Source organism: Schistocerca cancellata, chromosome 11 (assembly GCF_023864275.1).
Source record: "Schistocerca cancellata isolate TAMUIC-IGC-003103 chromosome 11, iqSchCanc2.1, whole genome shotgun sequence".
In the NCBI taxonomy this organism is placed as follows: domain Eukaryota; kingdom Metazoa; phylum Arthropoda; class Insecta; order Orthoptera; family Acrididae; genus Schistocerca; species Schistocerca cancellata.
The window spans coordinates 117727092-117754538 of NC_064636.1; the positions used below are offsets into that span (position 1 = coordinate 117727092).

General features: G+C 43.0%; 1 protein-coding gene across 1 annotated transcript in view; it reads right to left on the minus strand.

The window, feature by feature from the left end:
* Positions 1 to 2007: 2007 nt before the first annotated feature.
* The window catches only part of LOC126108299 (zinc finger protein 117-like), a 161179-nt gene continuing 135739 nt past the window's right edge, over positions 2008 to 27447 (minus strand). Inside the window, exon 7 of the mRNA XM_049913521.1 lies at positions 2008 to 2490. Coding sequence (XP_049769478.1) covers positions 2008 to 2490 — 483 coding nt within the window. The remainder of the gene's footprint in view (positions 2491 to 27447) is intronic.

The window sequence follows — 27447 nt, forward strand, 5'->3', positions numbered from 1 at the left end:
CTGTTGTATTGTGACTTTGCTGGCTCTATCACATCCTCCCTCTGCATTCGCTGGAGTTCGATAGAAACACGATCTCGGTACGACCACAGAATCGGGTACGGCGGTACTCGAAACGATTTGTGCCTCTTTACGTCAAATTTATATTGATAGCCCTTTATGGAGCCCGTCTTGGAGAGAAAAACTTCAATATTCGTTCTTAGCACATTGTGTAACCCCTCTTTGTCTGCGTCTCTTACGACCTTTTGTGCCCTGCAATTTCTCGCTTATTTCCTTTTGTATTTCTACTAACTGTGCTTCTTTCGAAGTACTATCTCGATTGTCCTGTCCGCCGTCGGCTTCACCTGTTGACTCCTCCTGGTTTGGAAACTGTAGTCTGAGACAGCTCTTTTGTACCTACCCTGGGACTGCCTGTTCATCGAAACGAAGGTGGATTTTGTCACCCTCTCCTAATGTGACTTCTCCTCGACCCAAATCGATTATGGCTTTGTTCGTTGATAGGAAAGCCATGCCAATGATAATATCGGTGGACAGTTTAGGAATGACAAAAAGATTAGCAGTCAACTGATGTCCCTGACATTCGAATTCTAAACGTGTCTGTTGAGATATTTCTATACTCTTTCCAAGTAATGCACCCCTCACCTTCGTCTTTTGTGTGGCAAGAGTCGGTGGGTTCAGCACATTCTTACATGTCTTAAATACCTCTTCTGAGATCGCTGAAAGCTGCCTTCCACTATCAATTATAGCGGCCACCGTTAAGTCACCCATTTTGATTTTCACTACGGGGTATATTTCTTTATTTTGTTGCCCTTCCTTTTCTTCGAGGAGTAACTGGGTGACATCGTCGTATTCGATAATGTTTATGTTACTGACTAGTTCCGAGGTTACGGACGTTTTGCAACTCCTGTCCGCGCTCTGGTCTAGTTTTTCGTAATCCTGCCCGTTAAGGTGGGATGGACCAGGCTTCGGAGGGCGGACTTCGACCTCTTCGTGGTTGTTACTTTGGTAACTATTATTCCTGTTCCTTCCCGATTGCTGATTACCGCCACAAGTCCTTTGTAATTTATTATGTTGCACCGGAGGGTGTCGCTCATCTTCCGCGTACCTTCTTTTCGAGTTTCCATTACTCTTATCTTGATTGTGGCCGTTGTAGTTCGTCACTGGCCTACTACCCCATTGAGGTCCATTATTGCGACGGTTGTTATTTTGTTCAAGCTGTCGACGTTTCTCCCACGCCTGTTCCTCTTGAAATGCGAATCCCAGTGCGCGCAGAATGCCCTTAAATACCTCAGTATCGCTACCACAACGACCGGCAAGTGATTGTTGATACGAGATGAGAAGTTTCATGTAGCATAATCTGATGATTTCCGCACTGCTACATGGGTTGTCTAGGTACTGCTTCCTTTTTGTCATATTTTCTAAAAATTTGACCTGACTCCGGTACCCTGCCCCTTCCATATCTCTGGACATCATAATTTCTTGTTTGATCCTTTCTTGGGTTTCTTCACACCAATACTTGCCCAAGAAGGAATTTTTGAATTCTTCGAACGAGACGCTCGTCTTCGCTACATTTCACATGTACTCAGCGGTTGCGCCCTCCATATGGGAGCACACAACATCCAGCTGGTACATCAATGGCCAGTGTGGGGGCAAAGATAACTCGAATTGTCCCATAAAAGTTTTTGGATGCAAGCTATTACCTTCGTCCTTGTAGTGATGGAAGCATCGGACTGATACAAAATGCTTGTAGTCAAACCGGTCGTCATTCCAGTTATCTTTTCGCCCGTTCTTACGATTCGTATGAACTTCGGGACGTGGACTAATTCGTTCCGACACGCTATCGTCATCTCTCCCCCCCTCTATTTTCGACAGTTGTTCGGTACATATAATCAGCTGACAGCAATTGTGCTCACTGGACTGCTGCGCGCTGTCCGTGTTTACCTCGGTCGTTGCCTCAGAGCTGTGAATGAAGACGTGGCTCCCGTTGCTTATAGAGTCAACTTCGTCACATCATGAAGCGGTTATCTGTGTTCCGGCAAGTGACGGTTCATTCGATGCAGTAATTACACCCGTCTCCTTTCCTGATGTCTCTGTAATGAGACGTTTTACCTCGTCCTCTAAATTTCTTTTTAATAACGCCACCTCCTCTTTCCACATCTCGTTAGGCCCTATGTCCGGTTGCTCTTGTTGCTTTTCTTCGTCGCGTTTAATCCGGTTCTGTAGCCTTGATAACATGACCTTTCCTACTTTTGCCGTGCTTTGCGTGGAGTCCCGAGTTTCTCTCGCTATTTTCCTTGCACCTTTCGCAATTAATTTGGCTTCAATTGCCATTCGTTTGATGATGGCAATCTCTTTCTCTATTTTGACGCCGAGATTCTTTACCTCCTCTTTTACTTCCCTATGAACTTCTGTGAGCCTATAGTTCAGCTCCGAATTCGCCTTTTTAATTTCAGCATTAAGGTTGGCGCTCAGCTCTAAGTTCACCGTTTGCATCTGTTGCAACAGGTCCGTAATGATTTTGAGAGTAGCCGCATTTTGATCCTCGGCCTTTTGTGGTTGAAAATGCGACTCCTCCTCTGTTCTGAAGAACCCTTCCATATCCAGACAAGTACCGTCTTCGCACCCCCGTCGGATCACTTGTGAATGTATCGTATGATAATGGTCGGACACCGTTTTGTTCCAACACACTCTGGCTTCTTAGGCTGGATCTTCCATACTTATGGATTAATCCTGTACTCCCTGCGTTCCCCGAGCCCTCAGTATCACTGCCTGAATCAACGTCCTTGCTATTCAGCGGACTAAACCAGTCGTGAGCCACAGTTTCACGAAGTTGCAGCTCTCGTTCGTCACGCTCATCGGTAGAGCTATCCCTACTATCACCCATGTTCTCCCGAGTAACAATCTGATTATATTCTGCCGTTGTCTTGGCTTTTCCCCTCGTTATCATTTGCACTTTTATGTTACACGAAAACTCAAAACCAAGGTACCCCTTACTCTCAATAATTAGGTTACGCAAAACGTTTATCAGGACACAAGTTGATACACTGGGTGTGAGCAGTGACCCGACAAATAGTTGATGAAGCATTCCCCCAAAGCGGCTAGTACCAATGATTGTGTTCTGTGTGCTCAGCATCGGCTGATTACGGCACTGCACGTCATAAGTACTCCAACAAATCACAAATACATTGCACAGGCACCTATAAATGTCAATTTGAAAGGACAGCACATGAAGAAGACAATGTAACTTATTGTAACTAATGCTACTCGTGTTTCAATTAAAATTTGCTAAGTAATGGATCATGTGGAAGAGTTTCCTTTTTCAAGATTACTTCCCAGCAAAACCCAAAGTATCGTATCCTGGCATGGGTCTGCCACATGTAACACACCACCTGTCACTTATCTGGTTTTGGCGTGTGCTCACCCCAGCTAATTGACTAACAGAGCAACAGAGAGTGCAAAACTGCCGCAATATCGGATAACACAAAAAAGGAATAAGGCCCTGTGACTCCTGATTGAACTGCAGTGGCAGTGTTGACATTAATTGATTCAGAATTGATCACTTTTAATTAAAAAGGGGTGCACATTGATGTTATATTCAGCAAGTGATCACCAGATGCAAAGGTTGAACATAAAATTAATTAAGGAGATGACTTGGGATTTCAACTTCTTGATTGAAAACAGATGCAGTCGATTAGCACAAATTTATTTTAACTCACAACCTTCCATCATCGCATTACATGACCCTCCTGTCAGGCAGTGGTAACAAATTGCTTTTACGTGGAGTAAAGCGCGATAAATCAAAATTAATTTCTATCGACAGACCCAGGCGTAACGCGAAGTGCGAGAAGAATTCCCTAATACACGGCCCATGAAATCCTCATGGAAACTTTGCCGACGTGATCCAACAAATTCATGTGGCCTAATTCAAGCCGGAGCGGGTGCAATATCACCGAATTCAGCGTGGCGGCGAAGCATCGTTGTGAGGACGTCGGCTGGCGTCGTGGTGCTGCAACGCTGTGCTCGTCTATTCACTCCTAGCTATCTTGCTCAGTACATAGCTGAACCTAAACTTTCTATCTCCAAGCTCAGTCATTTTATTTGCTAAGTCCTAAACTGCAGAGATGTTCACTCTCTCTCAGGCAAGCTGAGTAAAGCACGCCACGTCCGCACTCTAGGCAAGCTGGGAACGGAAGACCACTACGGAGACTTCACCCAGTCCAGTCTTTGGCTCTGTTTCCCCTCCAGAAAAATCACTTACGCCAATTGCAGCGCAACTCGCGTTAATTACGAATCGCTTCCCAGCGCCGACCAATGCCTGCTCTGGGAAGTGAACAAATGCCCACAAAATTTCCCTTCCTCTCAACTTCTGCTATTTAGCTCCTCCCAGGCCACCCATCAAGGTTAGTGTCTGCACAAAACACCAATTTTTTCGGACTTCTGACTCCCTGAGGAGTACTTCAAATTCCTTGGTCCTATGTTCCCATCGGAGGCCGGCGCATTTCATACTGCCGCTCTTCACCTGATTTACTTCAGGCTCTGCAGACCGTGAATTCACTGTGAAGTTGCTATAATCACGAACACGCATATTTTGACCTCAATTGACCGCTCCACCATAGCTTTGCGCGGCTTTCTTGCATGCTTCACAGAAAACGGGACGACGGGCATTTATCAACAGGTGTAAAGTTCCCCGTCTGTTTCCCAGTACATCAGCATGGAGTCGGGGTCAACCACCCACTCACTGTCACTCATCTTAAGGCAGCTGGAGGCAGCTTTTTCAGAGCTTGAGCCACCCTAAGCTGCCTATTGTCGCTTCCCTTCACTGCTCTCCAGTTAGCTACGGTCAACTCTGTATACTTCCCAGGGATAAACTAGCCTCCAGTAAATCGACGCGTTTCCACAAAGTTTTCATGTCGTGTGAATTACTTTAAAACCATCACCCGACATTAATTATTCCAATACGTCAATACTACACCCTCTACAAGATGCATTGTGCCTTGTCAGTCATTTTTGTTCAGCCCTACTGTGTGCTCAACGTGAGTTAGGTGATCTTTAATGACTTCATGTAAGGGGCATAGTTCTTGCCATCTTACAATGTAAACAGTCCAACCAGCCTTCCAGGTTTTACCGTCTTACCAGAATTATACACTGAAATACGGTGCTCCAGTCTCGACCAAAATTTTGTTGTGTCACCGGTATTTTTTGTCTACATTCAACTACCAGTCTCACTGTGTGGGCTACAAATCAGTACATATTCCTCTGATTAGTCAGAGAAGCCCAAATCTGACATGGTCGAGTGTGGGACGGCAGACCACTCACCATTTGATCGTCCTGTGTGTGTGTGTGTGTGTGTGTGTGTGTGTGTTTCTTTACTGGCGTTGCCATGGGGCGCGTGACAAAGCTGTTCATTCAGTCATAACTTTGGAGAGACGCGAGGTTTTTTAATGATCTTCTGCCATGTACTGATGGTCACTGCAACGTCCCGGACAACTGTCCATCTGTAAATGCCACCTGCTCTTGTTTCCTAAGTCGATCCCTTTTGCGGCAGTTGTAAACAGTTCGTGGTCAATATATCGTTTAGCAAATGATGACATATGTGTTCAGTGAATAGGTTTGTAGTTTCCGTTCTTTGGGCCTTGTTGTGAATGTTAGTGAAACAATGGTGGGCTTTCGGGTCTTCGGCCCATTTATTTCCAAATTATGCACAATGCTTGGACCACTGAGTCACCTGTGTTCATCAGTTTCTAAAAATGCCAGAACAACCACAAGCTGTAAGAAGTGTGTCAGAACTGTCCATTACATTGAAAACAATATAGCCAACTTAACGCTATTCTTAGCATCTTGTAAGATTGGAAATAAATAAGCACTCAGATATCGATAGTAACAATCTGAGGGCGAAACACGGGAGCGCGATTCTAAGCACTGTTGTGAGACGAGGTCTGTCTGCGGGAGTGGAAGTAGTGGTGTCTGAGGAGAGCTCGGAGACAGAAGGCGTGTCACGCTGCCCTGTCATTTACATAGCCAGGAGAGAATTAGATGGCTTAACTACGCTTGAAGATGGAATTCAGAGTAAAATTCACAAGCATAGCGTGAAGCATAATTCCATTGTTAGGCTCCTGATTGTTAGACCGAGTTTGCAATAATCCAACGTTTTTCTTGTGAGTTAAAAAGAAACCGCCTTATCCCCCGAATACTAATAATTACTCTCCACATCTAATTAATAAATATGCTGTGGTTATTAAATGTTAATGTAACTTTGAAATCGAAATAATTCGTTAATCTGGCACTTAGCCATTATTGATATTTAGTTGTCACTGTCTGTTATTGGTCATGATGATTTCTAAAGTTTTTAAATAGACTTAATTTGTGAAATCCCTTATTGCAAGTTATTTAGCAGTTAACAAGACCCAAGCAAACTCAGTTTTATTAAATTGATTCTTAGTGACAATGAGCTGCAGCCGCTGTTGCTGCGAATTTCTGTAATAATGGTAATGGCTCTGAGCACTATGGGACTCAACATCTTAGGTCATAAGTCCCCTAGAACTTAGAACTACTTAAACCTAACTAACCTAAGGACATCACACACAACCATGCCCGAGGCAGGATTCGAACCTGCGACGGTAGCAGTCCCGCGGTCCCGGACTGCAGCGCCAGAACCGCTAGACCACCGCGGCCGGCAATTTCTGTAAACCACATGGAAAAAGGCAGTCATCTAAAGGGGTGAGATCAAACTCAGGGCCCAAACAGAGACACTGACACACCTCAACATGTCATGTACTCTAATCCAGCAAATTCCGTTTCACAAGCCAGATTCTGTATCACTTGCAAATTCTTGTTCAAAAACGCACTGAGATAGCTTAGGTATTCGTTGTTACAGGTTCATTTCTTACTGTACTTTTTCATATTCAAATACGCAGTCAGTTAGCTCATCCAAATGTTATTAGTTTTACGTTTGTCATGTAACGATCTGTTGAGGGCTTAAATGACAGTGAAACCGACACTCATACAACACGCACACAGTGTTATACAGGTTAGATACTGAATACTGATACCTCAGGTTACTTATCAAGTCCATTCTCACAGCTGAGCGTAGACAATATATGTTGTAGCTACGTTACACGTTAGTTGTAGGTACGTTACAAAGCACGCCCTCGATCAGTGGAACATCGTGAGATCACATGTATGGGTGAAACGTGTTGTGAGGCACTTCTTCCCAGTTTGTCTGTTTAACCACCAAACCTCCGATTCTTTAAAGAATCCACTTCCATGTATAAAACAGCTTTAAGCTTCCCATTACATTGCAAGTGAGTTAATATGTCAAATATCCGGCTGTAAGCACGTAAGTGACAAAAAATTTAGAAAACATTTGAAATTATACTCAAGGTATATACGTCGCGTCATTATGAAACACTAGGTAAGACAGCCAGGGGAATTTGAGCGCTACGTTAACCAAAAGCATGTTTTTCATGCATTTCGGTGTTTATGACGTCATGCACTGAAAAGTAAAAAAAACTGGTGCACCTGCCTAATATCGTATAACGCCCCCGCGAGCACACAAAGGTGCCTCAACACGACGTGGCATGGACCCCACTAATGTTTGAAGTATTGCTGGAGGGAGCTGATACCGTGAATCCTGCAGGGCTGTCCATAAATCCGTAAAAGTACCAGGGGGTGGAGATCTCTTCTGAACAGCACTTTACAAGGCATCCCAAATATGCTCAATGACGTTCACGTCTGGGCAGTTTTGTGGCCTGCGGAAGTGTTTAAGCTCATAAGAGTGTTCCCGGAGCCAATCTAGCAATTCTGGGCGTATGGGGTACAGAATTATCCTTCTGGAATTGCCCAAATTCGTCGGAGTGGACAATGGACATGAATGCATGCAGTGGATCAGACAGGATGCACACGTACGTGTCATCAGTCAGAGTTGTGTCAAGACATATCGGGGCGGGGGGGGGGGGGGGGGGGGGCTCCCATATCACTCCAATTCCAAACACCCCACACCATTACGGAGTATCCTCCACCAGCTTATACAGTTCCCTGCTCACATGAAGTACAATGCATTCATGAGGTCGTCTCGATACCCGTACACATCCAACTGCTCGGTACTATTTTAAAAGAGACTCGTCCGACCAGGCAACAGTTTTCAGTCATCAACAGTCCAATGTGGATGTCGATGGGATCAGGTGAGGCATAATGGTTTGTGTTGTGCAGTCATCGAAGGTACACGAGTAGGCCTTCAGCTCCAAAAGCTCATATCGATGGTGTTTCGCTGAATGGTTCGCACGCTGATACTTGTTGATGCCCCAGCATTGATCTGCAGCAATTTGTCAAGAGTTGCACCTCTGTCACGTCGACGATTCTCTTCAGTCGTCATTGGTCAACGATTCTCTTCAGTCGTCATCGGTCCCGTTCTTGCAGGATCTTTTTCCGGCCGCAGCGATATCGGAAATTTGATGTTTTACCAGATACCTGATATTCACAGTACACCTGTGAAATGGTCGTATGGGAAAATCCCCACTTGATCACTACCTCAGAGATTCTGTGCCCCATCGCTCGTGCGCCGACTACAACACGACGTTCAAACTCGCTTAAATCTTGATAACCTGCCGTTGTAGCAGCAGTAACCGATCTAGACAATTGCACCAGACACTAGTTGTGTTATTTAGGCGTTGTCAACCTCAGCGCCGTATTCTGTCTGTTTACATATCTCTGCATTTGAATACACATGTCTATAGCAGTTTCTTTGGCGCTTTACTGTATCTCCACTGCATTGACGGGTAAGAGGGTAGAAGTTTGCGCGTTCATTGAGTGTTGCATTTGCGCTGCTAACAGAGATGGTAATAGACCAATAAATTGAAAATAGTATCTCTGATGTTTAAGTTTTACTGCACGAACAGCGAAAATTCTGTAAGCAATAAAGTTCTCTCCTTTTGTAAATTTGGGTGTGTTGCGGGAGGGAGGGAGGAAGGAGGGGGTCAGTCTCTGTAAAAAGAAGGTTTGAAATTATGTGTAAAGTTTGCTGGGAGTTGCTAAGTTGTGTCATTCTCAAATATTGGATGAAGAAAGTCGTGGCAGTTATACTGCCTCAAGAGGACAATTGGTTTTTGACTGTAACACATTTCTGTGTTGAACTATTAAAATAAGTTTATATCACTTAATGAGTGTTGTCAGCATTTTTAATTTTTAACTTCACTTAGTAATCACACGAAGTTTTGAGGACCAAATTTTTTGTGCCTCTGGAATCCGTCTGGTAGGCCACCAGCAGACGGATCTGGTTTCTGGGTTGGCCGCTCAGTGATAACAGGTGGCGCGCTGCCAGCGTGCGGCAGACTACGGAGGGTCCTGCGTGACGCAGCAGTGGAGGAACACTGAGGTAACGACAACGGCAGCCGGAAACTGTCTGCAGACCCAGTGTTCGTAGCGTAGTTGCCAGTTGAAAACATCCGGATTCGATTAAACAGTACCCAGTGACAGGAGCAGAAACGTGCTGAAAAATGTTTGCGATTATAAATACAAATGCAAAAAGAGTTGTTCACGTAGCTGGTGGATCTGACATGTAGTATTAACAGTGATCATTCCGGTTAAATTTCTTTATTGATCCATAAATAATTATAGCAGTTACGTGAATATCGTCATGTCACACAGTAACTTAATGTAAGAGTAAGTTTTTCTTCCTATTAACCAGTGTTAACAACACACATCAAGTATTGTTTTCAGTATTTTATTTATTCACTTATTTATTGTCTTCATAGCAGCGCAGCCGAGCAAATGGGCAGAACCGCTGTTCCAGCTCGACACACACACACACACACACACACACACACACACACACACACACAAGTAAACGCTGATACTGCGTCCCTCGACTCCGGGGGTGGGAGGCAGAGCCGCGTCGGCCGCCGGACACAGCGGAACGCCCCTCCTCCCACCCCCTCCCCCACCCCCACCCCTAGGCAGGCGGCGCCACGTGACGTCGTCTGCTCCGCGTAACGGGGAGTCGAGTGCGCGACCCTGGGCGTCCCTGCCGGCGGACGACTGTTACCCTCTCCACTGTCACTCACCCCAGACTGAGCTCCTATTCTGGTCCCACGGCACCACGAGCGTCGATGTGTTACACCTTGTCGGAATCGTGGAAATATCTATTTTTGTTTTGTGCATGAAAGTTACATCTTAGTTGAAACGGGAGCGGTACATAGGGTATTCCAAAGAGAACAATTCTGAGAAAAAATTCATAGTACTTATAGAGGCGATTGTAGTGTCAGTTTGTATGGAAATACATCAAGTTTTGCCTCGCGTATTTCGCTAGTGCTGAAAGGCACTGCTCTAGCGGCAGCTGCGTTAAAGATGGTTGCCTTCGCTGGACCTGAGCGTCCTGCCTGTGTGTTTTGGTTTGAAGAATCAAATTCGGCGACAACAGTTCGGTGTACTTTCCATACCAAGTACGCTAAAGATTCTCCTAGTAGACCTTCAGTTTATGAGTGGCATAAATGTGCTGTAGAAACAGGGTGCTCGGTAAGACATGGGAAATCATCAGGTCGTCCAAGCACGTCTGACGACGTCGTTGGGCGAGTGAGGCAACATTTTGTGAGCAACGCTGCGAAATCGACTTGGCGCGCATATCGTGAACTGCATATCCCACATACGACCGTTTGGCGCGAGTTGAGGAGCCGTTTGGCTATGAAACCGTACAAGGAATAAACAACACTGATGAAATTGCTCGCAGGAACTTCTGTGCAGATATGTTAAATCGATTATGTGAAGATGAACATTTCTTGCCCAAAATCATCTTTCTAACGAGTGGACTTTTCAGTTGAGTGGCAAGATTAACACACATAACTGTAGGATGTGGGGCAGTGAAAATCCACATCAAACATTGCAACATGTTCGTGATTGACTTAAACTGAACGTTTATTGAGCACTGAGCAACAACAAAGTGTATGGCCCCCTGAGACAACCATCAAAGGGGTAGTGTAACTGGATAACACAACAATTTTTGATACCACAGATTGATGAAAATGACCAAGAACGAAATTTTTACTACATGTAAGATGGTGCACCACCCCAGTACCCGGGTGACATCTGGGATTTTTTCAGCGTCCGCTTTCCAGGTCAATGTATTAGCTGTGGTGCGCCAATTTCATGGCCCCCACGTTCCCCAGACCTTACACCACTCGATTTTTTAAATGGGGATTCATCAAGGATATCGTGTTTGTAGCTCTTGTGCCGGATTCTCTACCTGAACTTGGAGCAAGAAATTACGCAGCCACTGAGCAATTGACTTCTGATGGGATGTGTGCGGAATAGCCAACGGAAGCTACATACTACATCGTTAGTTTAAGGTAAGGAGACTTGACGTATTTCCTTACAAAATGACACTAAACCCAGCTCTATACCTTCTCTCAATTTCGCAGGAACTATCTATTTCAGTTTCACTACAAGGCAAACTACTTCTGACAGCAATAAATACTCCACCACCAACTGTATTTAATCTATATTTTCTGAACCCTGTTAGATCGTCTGAAAAATTGCGGCTGAACTTATTTCCGGCATTAGCCAGCTTTCTGTACCTATAACTATTTCAGCTTCAGTGCCTTCTATTAAGGGTTTGGAGCTCTGGTTCTTTTCCAACACAGCTACGACTATTTACAACTACAATACCGATCGTTTCTACAACTAACATACTGTGTTTTATCTGTCCCCTTCTAGACAGACGCCGTTTCTGTGGTTCCCTGAGACCTAACCTAAAAAGCCGCCCAGACCCTTCCACACAGCCCTCCCTACCCGTGTAGCCGATTCCTGTGTGTAGTGGATTCCTGACCTATTAAGCGGAACCCAGAAACCCACCACCCGATGGCGCAAGCCAAGGAATCTGCAGCCTACACGGTCACAGAATCACTTGAGCCTCTGATTCAGGCCCTCAGCTCTGCACCAAAGGACCACACTCGGTTCTGTTGACGATGCTGCAAATGGTGAGCTCCGCCTTAATCTCGCAAGCAACACTGGCAGTCTTTCCCATATCCACTAGCTGCCCGAAACCAGAGAGAATCTCCTCTGCTTCCACACGCCATTGGTACCGACATGAGCCATGAACCGACATAAGCTTATGAATGGCCAAAGCTAAATCATAAAGGATGTTCTTTACAGCGATTCCACGTTAAATTACTGGGAATTGAATCACTAGGAAAAGTGTAGGCTAAACATTTCTGAACATCGTCACTAACATTTGCTAAAGAAATTATAGATGTAGAAACCTGTCGAACAAAACTGGAATACTATGCAGTGTCTTTTCACCTTAGCCACTGTTTCTTTTCTTTCTATGTACTAAAAATGTAAGAAATAGCTGATTTTTTTTTCTTCAATAGAGCTGACTATTTCACTGTTAAGAAACTGATACATAAATTTTGTTCTTATTTACAGAACTACACACACACACACACACACACAAGCACACTATGTTGAATTTTTCATCTGTACTGCTACTGAAAAACCTACCTTGTACTGTGCATTCAGATGTCTAGCCTATCTTATGGAAGAACATTCAATAAAATAAACCAACTTGGCATAGAAAGTTAGCAATGTGCCAAGAAAACAAAGTATAATAATAAAATAAGAACTAGGTAGACGCAGATGTATGAAATCCGATACTGTAATATGGGTGAAGCATGGTGAATGTAGATTAACTTGTGGTATTAGCAGATGACGACAGCAATTTCATCGTCATCGTCTTCTCCTCCCCCCTCCTCCATGCATCAGTGTCAATACTTTCTTCCCAAGAAACCTTAACATTCCATTCATACATCTTGAAACACATTGTCAAATGCTTTTGTTATTCTATTGTTTCACGTGTGAGTAGACCTTTATGACAGTGTGTCTAATGACCATGTAGTATTTGAGTTCTGTGGGATGTTTCTTCAATTTAAACTCTTCCTGACATCACACCAGATTATTTGTAATATATCATTCTACGTTTTTCAACCTCATTCGATATTACTGAGATCCCCTGCTATAGCTGTAGGCCAGGACACATAGTTTAACTTATGGAAAGCGGCCAAAATAAGTGGCTGTCAGCTGCACATGAACATACTACTTTATTCATTTTACAAACATTACAAGAGTAAATGAAACATTAAAAGCAGAGCAAGCCCAACATTAATTTTAGAACTTAATTCCCAGCTAAATGCACCATTCAATCTCACTCTTCAAGGGAAAAACAACTTTAATTTAAAACTGGCTGAAGGCCAACCACTTAAGACTCAAAATGAAGAAATTGAATTTTAAAAGGCAGAAGGCCTTATCCTAAAATTTCTTTAAATCAGACTGAAGGCCCAAACAGTCTCACGCCTTAAGGGCAAAACAACATTAGTTTAAAATCGGCTGAAGGCCAATAACTTAAGACTCACAAACAGGAATTTGAATTTAAAAGGCAGCTGGCCTTATCTTAAAACATTTCTCTAAATTAGGCTGAAGGCCCAAACAATCTCACGCCTTAAGGGCAAAACACGTTTAATTTAAAATCGGCTACAAGCCATACATAAACAAACAACAAGGACAAATAAGAAGATGCAGCACATCCAATGGCGCTCAGAAGTTTCCAAGGGCTGGCCTGGAACTCAAACACTAATGCTCGTTTAGGTGAGACAGGCAGTTGGCCCAACATTTCTCAACCCGACAGCAACCCAACTGACAGACAGTCAGCAGACCAAGCGACAGGATAACTTCCGCTCCACCCAACCAGGACACAACGGGGAGCTCAATGGAACATGTAGAAGGTATCGGCGCCCACAACGAATTAGACCTTCAACTGTCAGACTACACACCGTGCTGGACAGCCACAACACGGCGAGGAAAATACACTTCCTGAATTTAAGTCAATGTCCAGGGCTGGATACCAGAACGTTAACGGCCACAAGGCAGAAGATTTCGCTGGTGCACTTCAATTCAAAAATAATCAATTTAAGTTAAACTCCACACGAGGGCAGCTAGAATTACGCCAACTTGAAAACAAACGTTGTTGCTCACGGGAATGTCGCAGTAGCCCACAACTAAATTCAAACATCACAATGTGAACTGTTGGGGTTGGCTGGTAGGTTAAGTAAAGACCCACCTTTGCTGTCGAGGATCGCTGAGCCATGGACCTTGAAGCAATGGGAACACTATGACTGCGCGTGGACGCCGGGAGCGGGCCTATCCAGACACGTGCCTCGGAGACTTCCTCGCTGCTGCACGCCACCAACCAACTGCCCGCACAGCACAGCCAGAAACTAGAAGCGCGAGGCCAAAGATAGTACAAAGGTGCAAATATCGATACACGCTGCTGGTGCAACTCACAGAGACAGAGTATAACAAGCATAATCGTGATAACTGCGGGACACTAAACACAGAATAGCAACCAATGTCTAATGCAAGGCATAAGACAAGCCAGCTATGGCTCAACCTCCCCCCCTTAAACTCAACACAGGTAGGGGGTGACTCAACCCCTGAGCTATCTGAACTTCTTGGCTAAGGCGAACCCTATACTGCTTACCTGAACAGTTATCCTTGATCAACAGACTTATCAGGCCTAAGATACGTATGATGGTGCAACGCCCCAGAAAATGGGGAGTAAATTTGCTAACATTCCCGCCAAGCACCTGCCTCCCCAGGAAATTTCAGACATAGACTTGATCCCCTGGCCTCCCCTTAAAGGTTTCTCAATTATGATTATAACGCTCAGCTTGTTTATTATGGGCCCTGAGTATATTACGTCTGGCCTGGTTCCAGTTTTCCTTGATAACTTGAGGACTAATATCCGCTGGAATAAGATCTTGAATACCCCACAAGTTCGAAAGAGGGGAATTAATGGGATAGGAAAGAATCAAGGAGGTGGACGTAGCTCGCAAAGCTTCATGACTGGCCGTATTAAAGGCAAAACTAAGATAAGGAAGATTGGATTTCCATTGACTAGGGGTTTTCTGGTGATAATTATCAAAGCGGACTTAAGGTTTCGGTTAAATCTCTGCACAAATAACCCCAGGGGATAAAACAGGGTGGTCGTGATATGTTTGACAACGTTCTGAAAAGAGAAGGCCCTGAAAGGAGCCGAAAGAAAAGCAGGAGCATTATCGCTAACATGCTGCTTAGGTGGGCCAAAAACACTGAAGACATTAGTTAAATGAGAAATAGTGTTGGCAGCGGTAACGTTACGGCTCGGAAGGAGCCAATAAATCTGGAGAAAGCATCAATAATAATTAACACATATCGATGACCCTTCTTAGTACGAGGTAAAGGTCCTAAATAATCAATGTAGAGCTTGCGCGTCGGACAGGACTCTCGTTCAGAACTCAACTAACCCAGTTGAAGAACATTCTTGGGTTTGGCTACATTACACAAGCGACATTAGGATATCAGAATGAGATTTTCACTCTGCAGCGGAGTGTGCGCTGATATGAAACTTCCTGGCAGATTAAAACTGTGTGCCCGACCGAGACTCGAACTCGGGACCCTTGCCTTTCGCGGGCAAGTGCTCTACCATCTGAGCTACTGAAGCACGACTCACGCCCGGTACTCACAGCTTTACTTCTGCCAGTACCTCGTCTCCTACCTTCCAAACTTTACAGAAGCTCTCCTGCGAACCATTGACATTAGGATATCATCTCTCTTACATCCCAGTCCATGGAGGACCAAGTTACATGCTCCTTGATTTTTTGGAGAATCTTATAAGTACCTAAGTGGCCACCCATCAACGAATCACGAAAATAACGTAAAACCAGGAGCACCAAAGCTACAAGCAAACAGATCTTGCACTCCTTAGCATCGCCGACCCTCTTACAGAGAATACCTCTCTTAACAACATACTCATCCGACATCTGTCCTGCCATCACAGGTTGCTTAATCGGGGCGCAAAACAGAGTCCTGAGCCTGATGCTGAGCAACATCATCAAACAAAAGGGGAATTTCACCCTACACCATACAATTAATACTGTCCCCCTCCACCTGCTGGTTTCCCTTACTAGGTGTAGTTTCGGCGAACATCCAGTTGAAGACATCTGTGAGGATATTTTCAGAGCCTCTCACATGTTTAATTTCTAACTGAAATGCTGAAATACTCACTGCCCACTTGGCAATATGGCCAGTTTTACGTGGCCTAGCCAACACCCAGCTCAAAGCCCAATTGTCGGTTTCTAACTGGGAAGCCCGATGTTCAAGGTAGAAGCGCTACTTCTCTAATGCAAATTAAACGGCCAAAGCCTCGCACACGTAAACAGAGTACTTAAGTTCAGCATCAGTTAACCGATGAGACACATAGTGTAATGGCTGTCTCTGCCCCCCAAACGCCTGGAGGAGAACGGCTGAAATACCAGCATTAGAAGCATTGAATAACAAACCCTTTATTAAAATCGGGAACTCCAAGAACCGGAGGACTGGTTATTGCTGCCTTAATGTGCTCACAGGCAGCCTCCTGGGCGGGTCCCCATTCAAAACGCGCGCCCTTCTGGCGTAACTGATTTAGGGGTGCTGCCAACTGAGAAAAATTGGGAACGAAACGCTTAAAGTAGTTCGCCATGCCTATGAATTTAGCAATTACCCGCTTGTCAGTAGACGGAGGCAAAGCCCGTAAGGCCTTAGTTCACTCTTGGTCAATGCGAATACTGTGACTCGACATTATATGACCTAAGAAAGATACCTGCTGCTTCGCTAGCGTCATCTTAGTAGGCTTAACGGTCAGTCCGGCTCCCTGTAATCTTAACTTGGTGTATATGTTCCAAATGGTCCTGAAACGAACGTCTATAGATAACTAAGTTATCCAAATAATTATACACATAAACTAACTTCAAGACGCCAAGGTCATTATCAAGCAAACGAGTAAGCACAGCCGCACCAGTGGCTAGCCCAAAAGGAAATCTGTTTAACTCAAACAAGTTCCAATCAGTACAAAATGCGGTAACATGTTTACATTCTTCAGCCAAGGTTGGTTCAAATGGCTCTGAGCACTATGGGACTTAACTTCTGAGGTCATCAGTCCCCTAGAACTTAGAACTACTTAAACCTAAGGACATCACACACATCCATGCCCGAGGCAGGATTCTAACCTGCGACCGTAGCGGTCGCGCGGCTCCAGACTGTAGCGCCTAGAACCGCTCGGCCGGCTTGAGCCAAGGGAATCTAATAATAAGCCTGATTCAAATCACGGGCTGTAAACCAATTAGCGCCGGCAAACCAAGTAAAAGAATTATGCTGATGAGGTAGGGTACCGATTTAACGACAATCTTAGCATTTAAACGGCGGTAGTCAACCACAGGTCTGAAATCGTTAGGCACAAGGGATATTGGGGAAACATAAGCAGATGTAGTAGGCCTAATCACTTCCTGTTGGAGCATCTGAGGTATTTCAGCCTTTAGTATCTTCAACTTAGAGGGTGAGAGGCGATATAGGTACTGCCAAACCGTAATATTGTCGGACAGACGGATATGATACTCAACAACGTTAGTAACACCCAAGTTATCACTCGGGACGTGGCGAAAACTGTGCAACAAATTGCGTAACTGAGAAGCCTGATGGGGCAATAGATGGACCGGATGAAACTCAACAGCCAATGCCCTAACAGTACGATGCACAATAGGTTTAGCGCATTCGCAGAGGCTAAACTTCTCCTCAGGAGCAAACTTAAAGGAAAAGGTGTGCCCAGAACAATACAAGACCAACCCAGTTTTATTGATGAAATCACATCTCAAAATTAGATCAACTGGCAGTTCCTTAACAAAGACTAAAGACATAGGCCAGGAAAAATCGCCGACCTATATACTCACCCGGAACTAATCATGTAGAGGCAACACTTGGCCACTGGCCACCCAACATCTCTGCACCGGCGAAGGGACTGACCGAAGTTTCGTAAGATGCCCAAATTCCGAAAACCACTCAAAGCTCAATAATGAAAAGGAACTACCAGAATCCAAAAGAACACAAATCGGCTCGCCACCTATCCGAGAACAAACGTACATAAGTACACCAAGGTCTGAATGCTCGATCCAGAGTTCGCGCCCCAGCCCGGCGTCATCTATTGACTCTGGGCGCACGAGGATGAACACAAGAGCACACCAAACGCGCCATACTGCCGCACCTGAAACAACGTCAGCGGTCCCTTCTGATAGCTTCAGTGGATGTAGATACTCTGGAATCAGGGCTGCCGACCTGCCCCTTAACCTTGTAACGTACATTGTTACCAAGTGGTATTGCAGATGCTGCTACCACTACGTCACGGAGCTCTTCCCAGGTTGAAGGCTGCTTGTGGAAGACAAAATGCGACTAATCCGCTGCGCGCATTCCCCTAAAAACAATAGAGACCAACTCTTGTTCAGGTAAATCAATTAACAATGTCAAAGAGGCTATCTGTACTCTATCGACATACTGATGTAACAGCTCCCCACACCATGTACTTCCCAAATGTAACGACACTCTGACTGTTTACGAATTCCGGTGGTCAACCTTTGCCTAATCACCAGCTCCATTAATTGCTGCAGGAAAAACCCTTTCGCCATAGCTCGCAAGAGGAGGTTCTGCAACTCACCTCTAGCTAACGGGTACAATGATGACAAAATTACTTGGTGCGGAATGCTAAAGGCAGCCATTTGTTATTCTAAGCAACCAATAACAATAAAAAATTTTCAGCCTCATCAAGTCGCTCCACAATCAATTCAGTAATATCTCAGAAGAAATAGGCCAGAGGATTAGGCAACTTGGCAAATACAGCATCTAACGTAAGAGAGGATGCAACAGTACCCCACCGGGCTGGCTCTCACCCTCTCCCTGAAAGCGCAAATCCCGATCTTCAATCCTCCTCCCATCCAACTCCAAATACGCAAGCTTAACCTGTAATGTGCTCACCAAAGTTCCCAACCGAACAGTTAATTTCCAGTGATGATCTTCCGAAGCTAACGTGCCTAAATCCGCTATCTGATTAGTTAAATGCATTAACTGTGCCTGCACCCTATCCAGGTAACTGTCACTAGGTTGGGTTCCCTCCAAAACACAAATAGTTTGCTCAAAGCCTCTAACAGCCTCAAACAAAAATTCAGTTGCTGCTCCTGTCTCACCCACCACCGCCGACGTGACGTCAACCGGATGAAGAACGGCAGCGCGCAAACGGGCTACTAACTCCGGAACACTGCCCTCAGTCGGTTGGCGCCTTATTGCCTACTTGTAAACAAGGTGGTCCTTTCTGAGCACGCGTATCCCCAGACACTGTCTGACTGCCATTACGATAAACACCTGAAACAAGTAACAGCCTAAACAATATGGTTCCACAGAACACAAAAACAGAACAAGAGTGAGACTGACAGCAACTGGAATAGCAAACACAAGCGAAATCATGCTCTGCTACCAGTGAGATCCCCTGCTATACCCGCACTACAGGACAGATAGTTCAATTTGTGGAGAGGGGCCAAAACGAGTCGCTGTCAGTTGCACTCGAACATACTACTTTATTCATTTTACAAACATTACAAGAGTAAAGGAAACATTAAAAACAGAGCAAGCCAAACATTAATTTTAGAACTTAATTCCCGGTTAAATACGCCATTCAATCTCACTCCTCAAAGGCAAAACAACTTTAATTTAAAACCGGCTGAAGACCAACCACTTAAGACTCAAAAACAAGAATTTGAATTTTAAAAAGCAGAAGGCCTCAGCTTAAAACATTTCTCTAAATTAAGCTGAAGGTCAAAACAATCTCATGCCTTAACAGCAAAAAATCGGCTGAAGGCCAATAACTGAAGACTCAAAAACAGAAATTTGAATTTAAAAGGCAGACGGCCTTATCTCAAAACTTTTCTCAAAATTAGGTTGAAGGCCCATACAATCTCACGCCTCAAGGGCAAAACAACTTTAATTTAAAGTCGGCTAGAAGCCATACATAAACAAACAACAAGGACAAATAAGAAAAAATAGCACATCAAACGGCGCTCAGAAGTTTCCAGGGGTCGGCCTGGAACTCAACCACTAATGCTAACTTACGTGAGACAGGCAGTCGGCCCAACAATTCTCAATCCGTCGGCAATCCAATTGCAGGCAGTCAATGGACCAAGCGAAAGGATAACTTCCGCTCCACCCGACGAGCACACAATGGGGAGTTCAATGCAACACGCAGAAGGTATCGGCGCCCACAACGAATTACATCTTCAACTGTCAAACTACACGCCATGCTGGACAGCCACAACACGACGAGGAAAATACACTGCCCGAGTTTACATCAACGGCCAGGGCAGGTAACAGGGGCGTTATCGACCACAAGGTAGAAAATTCCGCTGGTACACTTCAATTCGAAAATAATCGATTTAAGTTAAACTACACAGGAGGGCGGCTAGAATTTCGCCAACTTGAAAACACACGTTGTTGTTTGTGGGAATGTCCCAACAGCCCACTACGACATCAAAGACACAATGTGAACAGGTGAGGATGGCTGGTAGATTAAATAAAGACTTAACTTTCGTGCCTGGGATCGGTGAACCACGGACCCTGTAGCAATGGGAACTGCCCATCACATTCCGACTGCATGTGGACTGCACCAGCAGGCCAGCCAGACACGCGCCACAGAGACTTCCTCGCTGCTCCACGCAAACCAACCAACGGCCCGCATGGCACAGCCTTAAACTATAAGTGTGAGGCCAAAGATACTACAAGGATGTAAATATCGATACACGCTGCTGCTGCCACTTGCAGAGAGAGAGGATAGCAGAATGATCGTGATAACTCCAGGACACTGAGCACAGAATAGCAACCAAGGTTTAATGCAAGGCATAAGACGAAGCAGCCATGGCCCAATTACACTACTGGCCATTAAAATTGCTACACCAAGAAGAAATGCAGATGGTAAACGGGTATTCATTGGACAAGTATATTATAATAGAACTGACATGTGATTACATTTTCACGCAGTTTGGGTGCATAGATCCTGAGAAATCTGTACCTAGAACAACCACCTCTAGCCGTAATAACGGCCTTGATACGCCTGGGCATTGAGTCAAACAGAGCTTGGATGGCTGCCCATTAAGCTTCAACACGATACCACAGTTCATCAATAGTAGTGAGTGGCGTATTGTGACGAGCCCGCTGCTCGGCCATCATTGAACAGACGTTTTCAATTGATGAGAGATCTGGAGAATGTGCTGGCTGGGGCAGCTGTCGAACATTTTCTGTATCCAGAAAGGCCCGTACATGACCTAAAACATTCGGTCGTGCATTATCCTGCTGAAATGTAGGGTTTCACAGGGATCGAATGAAGGGTAGAGCCATTGGTCGTAACACATCTGAAATGTAACGTCCACTGTTCAAAGTGCCGTCAATGCGAACAAGAGGTGACCGAGACATGTCACCAATAGCTCCCCATATCATCACGGCAGGTGATACGTGAGTGTGGCGATGACGAATACACACTTCCAATGTGCGTTCATCACGATGTCGACAAACACAGATGCGACCATCATGATGCTGTAAACAGAACCTGGATTCATCCGAAAAAATGACGTTTTGGCAAACGTGTACCCAGGTTCAACGTTGAGTACACCATCGCAGGCACTCCTGTCTGTGATGCAGCGTCAAGGGTAACCGCAGCCATGGTCTCTGAGCTGATAGTCAATGCTGCTGCAAACGTCGTCGAACTGTTCGTGCAGAAGGTTGTTGTCTTGCAAACGACCCCATCTGTTGACTCAGGGATCGAGACGTGGCTGCACGATCCGTTACAGTCAAGTGGATAAGATGCCTGTCATCTTGACTGCTAGTGATACGAGGCTGTTGGGATCCAGCATGGCCCACCGATTCCATATTCTGCTAACAGTCATTGGATCTCGACCAACGCGAGCAGCAATGTTGCGATACGATAAACTGCAATCGCGGTAGGCTACAATCTGACCTTTATCACAGTCGGAAACGTGATGGTACGCATTTCTCCTCCTTACACGAGGCAATACAACAACGTTTCAGCAGACAGCGCCGGTCAGCTGCTGTTTGTGTATGAGAAATTGGTTGGAAACTTTCCTCATGTCAGCACGTTGCATGTTTCGCTACCAGCGCCAACCTTGTGTGAACGCTCTGAAAAGCTAATCATTTGCATATCACAGCATCTTCTTCCTGTCGGTTAAATTTCGCGTCTGGAGCACGTCATCTTAATGGTGTAGAAATTTTAATGGCCAGTAGTGTACATTGAGGCTAAATGCATTTGACAGTAAGTGGGCAAATTCTAAAGTAGTATTGCACACCTGATAATCAGCAGCATGACACAGTTGAAAATATATGGTTTACGCACTGTTTCTTGTCGCACTTACAGCGTGTATTGTGGATTGGGAGGAATGGGACGTGCACTGATAGTTTTATGTTGATACATACTTTAACGATATTTTTAAGCTTTCATACAAATTTATGTTGCCATAAGAGATTTATGACGATGATGACACTGATGGCAATAATTACAGTTTTTAAAATCTTAACGAATTATTTACTTTTGAATACATTATGGGAGAGGCAGTGATCAAAGTCTTACAAATATTCACTATAAAAAACAGTCTTGATCATGTTTTATTATTCAAGGTGACTGGTTTCGACCACTACTGTGGTCATCTTCGGACCTACAAGTTGTATACAAATCTTTAATTAGAGGGCTACATACATTAAAAAAATACATAAAGTTGTAAAGCTATAAAACCATGAATTACCATTGAGTAGGAAACTCTTTCTGTTGCAGAATCACTACGTCTTACTATATATAATGGAGGCTCCGCCCCCTTCTGACGGCATGATGTAATTACTAACCAATAAGTCGAAATACAATTTAAAATTTATTAATGAAAAGAATATTGTGAAGAATTAAAAATAAATACACACTAAACTTAGCTTATTAAACAGCTATTGTCAATTAAGAAGCGTTAAAAATATTTAAACCTGTAGGATAAATGAACTTCGGTTTGGCAGTACACGGGTTGCCCTCTCAAGGCCTGTTAGTGAACCATTTGGAACCACTGGTTGCCATGGTGAAATTGGACGCCGTTCCAATGATGAGGTAGCAGGCTTCTTTCCACTGAAGTTGTTGTAAAGTCGATAGGCGAGCTAGTGGTTGCCATGGTGAGGGCAAATGCCAGTGCAAAGATGTGGCAGCAGGCTTCTTTCCAACGAAGTTGTTGCGAAAGTGGAATGGCGAAGACTGTCACGTCAAACGATGTATTATTCAGCAGCAAAATGTCTTTATTGAAACGATTTTCAAAGAGTAGGCTGCATTAATCTGTAGCTGACATGTATACTACATGCTGCACAAATATGATACGAAGTAGTTGTCCATATATATGAAATATTGTCAATGAAGTTGGTATGTAAATTACATGTGACAATTTTTTAAGGGCATTGCTATTCATTAAGTTATATGCACAGCCTTATAAACAAATAAAAATAATGAAAATGGAAGGAATTTAAAATTATAATATTATGAGCCATAGTGTCAAAAATAAAAGGATGTGAATTAGCAATATACAGTCTAAAAGCATATAAGCAAAAATTCTAAAACAGATCGTCAGTCATAAAATAATGTTTGGTGAAATAAAATTACAATGTATAGATATAATATTTCCTAAAAGTCTTAATAATCTTACAAAACGAAGGACAGAAGAGTAAACAGACTAAAGGCAGATCATCGAAAAGCTGAAAGAAATGTTTGTCTTTGAACTGAAGTTGTTCGTTTAAAACAGATAATGGATTACTTTTGTGAACTGAAAAGATTTCAATTTCTTTTAAAGTATTTAGCAGTGGTCCTTTTGGCACAGTATGTAATATTTTCAAATTGTTAGAATTGCAACCCTCAGAATGATTGTATCCATCAAGATGTTGACAAAATATTGATTTCGTACGTGCAGTACCAGTAGTATGTTCTTTGAAATGTGTTAGAAAGTTATGGCCAGTTTAGCCAATATACTGTTTCTCACAGTCATTACATATTATTTTGTAAATGCCTGACTTTTGGTATATATTTGAGTCCCCAATTGTGTGTTTCAGTTTCATCCGCAGGGAGTTATTAGTTTTAAATGCTATTGTCACGCTTTGGTTCTTAAATAATTTATTTATTTTATCTGAAATAGGTCCCATGTATGTCATTTTTGTTAATCTCTTCTTCGAATTTATAACAGCATCATTTGTTTCTTGTAATTTTAGATATACCAGATCAACCTGCTGTGAATTATAATTGTTAGCAACTGCTATCTGTTTTAATGTATCAATTTCCTCCTCAACTGCATCAGGTTGAAGAGGTAATTTCAGTATCCTATGTATCATAATTAAAAATGCCATTTTGTATCTTAATGGATGGCATGATGTACCATTTATTGTTATTTCGGTTGATGTGGGTTTTCTATAAATAGAAATATTATGTTTTCCATTCTTGTTTGTAATAGTGAAGTCCAGTAAATCAATACTATTGTTACTTTCGTATTCTACTGTAAATACAAGTTTTGAGTGTAAAGTATTTAAGTTGTTAGCGAAAGCATCAATTTCTTCCTTAGAACGGTTATATAATAGCAATGTATCATCAACGCATCTTTTGTAGTATATAATTTTGTTATTTCTGGATTATTTTTGAAAAATTGAATTTCAACATAATTGGCGAAGATATCTGCTATAGTGCTAGCCAGTGAATTCCCCATTGCAAGTCCATCTTCCTGTGTGTATATTTTATTATTATATGAAAAATAATTAAAATCTAGAGTAATTCTTAACAGTTCAATGAATTCTACTATTTCTTTGGGGCTCATGATTTTGTGATACGTTAAGTTAATACAGTATCTTGAATAGGTATATTCATGTAAAGATTTGTGATGTCCAACGATGCAAACCTTGCGTTTTTTGGAATATCCACATCGTAAATTAATTTTGTTAATTCAAAACTGTTTTTCATACTATAATTTTCTTCATAAATGTAGAAGAATTTTAAGATCTGATTAAGCTTTTTGTTCAGGTTATAAGAGGAACTGTTGGTATTATTAACAATTGGATGAATTGGTAAATTTGGTTTGTGTAATTTGATTTGTGATCTCAACTTAGGTAAGGTGGGGTTCATAACTTTAAGTGTTATTTTATCTTTAGGTGAAAGTAAAGAGACACTATCATCAATCAGCTTTTTAATATTTGTTTGAAATCTTGAAGTCAGGTCTTTATTAAACTCAGTTATTCCATTAGTGTCAAAAAAACTGTAAAGTCTTGAAAACATAATCATCCTCACTAACAATGACAAGAGTATTCCCTTTATCTGCCCTGATTGCAATAGCTTTATTAGTTATTAACTTCTGGTTGATTTGTTTTACAAGTTTTAATTCATTATTATATTTATTTTTATCTTTTTCATTAGTAATGACATTTTTAGTTTTATGTGCAATGTCACATATTTCAGACCTACTAAATTGTGCATGTTTTGCAGCAACCTTTATGTCAGCAATCACAAGTTTAATATCTGCATTGCTCAATTCTGGAGCTAAATTATATTTTAGGCCTTTGTTTAAATGTGTTGTCTCTGCAGGAGTAAAAGTAATTTTGGTTAGATTCCTTACTCTTGGATATAAGTTATGTACATTTAGTGAAACATCTTATGAACACACATTTTGGTGACTAACAAGGGCTGCAATTTTCGTATTATGCTTATTAAGAATAATTTCTCGTACTGCATTAATTTTGTCATCTGTAAAGTTAAGTAACTGTGAAAATATTAATGGTGGCAACTGACTGCTAATTTTTAAATGTAAATTGCACATTTCAAGATTTCATGCATCTGTGTGAGATAAAACGATGCCTCCATTATATATAGTAATACGTGCATTGGTTTCTCCAGTAGTGATTCTCCAACAGAAAGAGGTTCCTACTCAATGGTAATTCATGGTTTTATAGCTTTATAACTTTCTGTATTTTCTTTAATGCATGTAGCCCTCTAATTAAAGCTTTGTATTCAACTTGTAGGTCTGAAGATGACCACAGTAGTGGTCGAAACTGGTCACCTTGATAAATAAATCATAATCAAGACTGTTTTTAATAGTAAAAAAAAGTAACGCATTGTGTTACAGATGTTAAGAAGAGTATAATGAATTTTATGATCATAAGATAAAAGTATATCTTACATTGGTACCTCACACAGACCAGTGAAGTCAAACTTCAAATGATTTTTTGTCCATATTTATGTGCAATCACACACACACACACACACACACACACACACACACACACACACACACACACACACACCAGAGGTTTTCTCCTCTGTGCTGGTCTTGAAACTCGTAACTCATATTGCACTTCCAGACATCTAGCTAGCTGGAATAAGCAGAAGATGTGCTTTGTTGGTGCTGCACATTTTTCTATATTTAAACTGATTAGCACATGCTTTAATGTTCTTCTGTAGCACGCTAGGGTAGAAGTTGGCACAGAAACAGCTAACTTAAAAACCTGTGCAGTTAGCATGTTTGTTTATATGTAAAAGTAAACTTCAGAATTTTCCTTTGTGTGAGACTGAAGTGCCGAGTTGAAATTCTAGATTCACATACAGGGTGTTTCGAAAATGACCGGTATATTCGAAACAGCAATAAAAACTAAACGAGCAGCGATAGAAATACACCGTTTGTTGCAATATGCTTGGGACAACAGTACATTTTCAGGCGGACAAACTTTCGAAATTACAGTAGTTACAATTTTCAACAACAGATGGCGCTGCAAGTGATGTGAAAGATATAGAAGACAACGCAGTCTGTGGGTGCGCCATTCTGTACGTCGTCTTTCTGCTGTAAGCGTGTGCTGTTCACAACGTGCAAGTGTGCTGTAGACAACATGGTTTATTCCTTAGAACAGAGGATTTTTCTGGTGTTGGAATTCCACCGCCTAGAACACAGTGTTGTTGCAACAAGACGAAGTTTTCAACGGAGGTTTAATGTAACCAAAGGACCGAAAAGCGATACAATAAAGGATCTGTTTGAAAAATTTCAACGGACTGGGAACGTGACGGATGAACGTGCTGGAAAGGTAGGGCGACCGCGTACAGCAACCACAGAGGGCAACGCGCAGCTAGTGCAGCAGGTGATCCAACAGCGGCCTCAGGTTTCTGTTTGCCGTGTTGCAGCTGCAGTCCAAATGACGCCAACGTCCACGTATCGTCTCATGCGCCAGAGTTTACACCTCTATCCATACAAAATTCAAACGCGGCAACCCCTCAGCGCCGCTACCATTACTGCACGAGAGACATTCGCTAACGATATAGTGCACAGGATTGATGACGGCGATTTGCATGTGGGCAGCATTTGGTTTACTGACGAAGCTTATTTTTACCTGGACGGCTTCGTCAATAAACAGAACTGGCGCATATGGGGAACCAAAAAGCCCCATGTTGCAGTCCCATCGTCCCCGCATCCTCAAAAAGTACTGGTCTGGGCCGTCATTTCTTCCAAAGGAATCATTGGCCCATTTTTC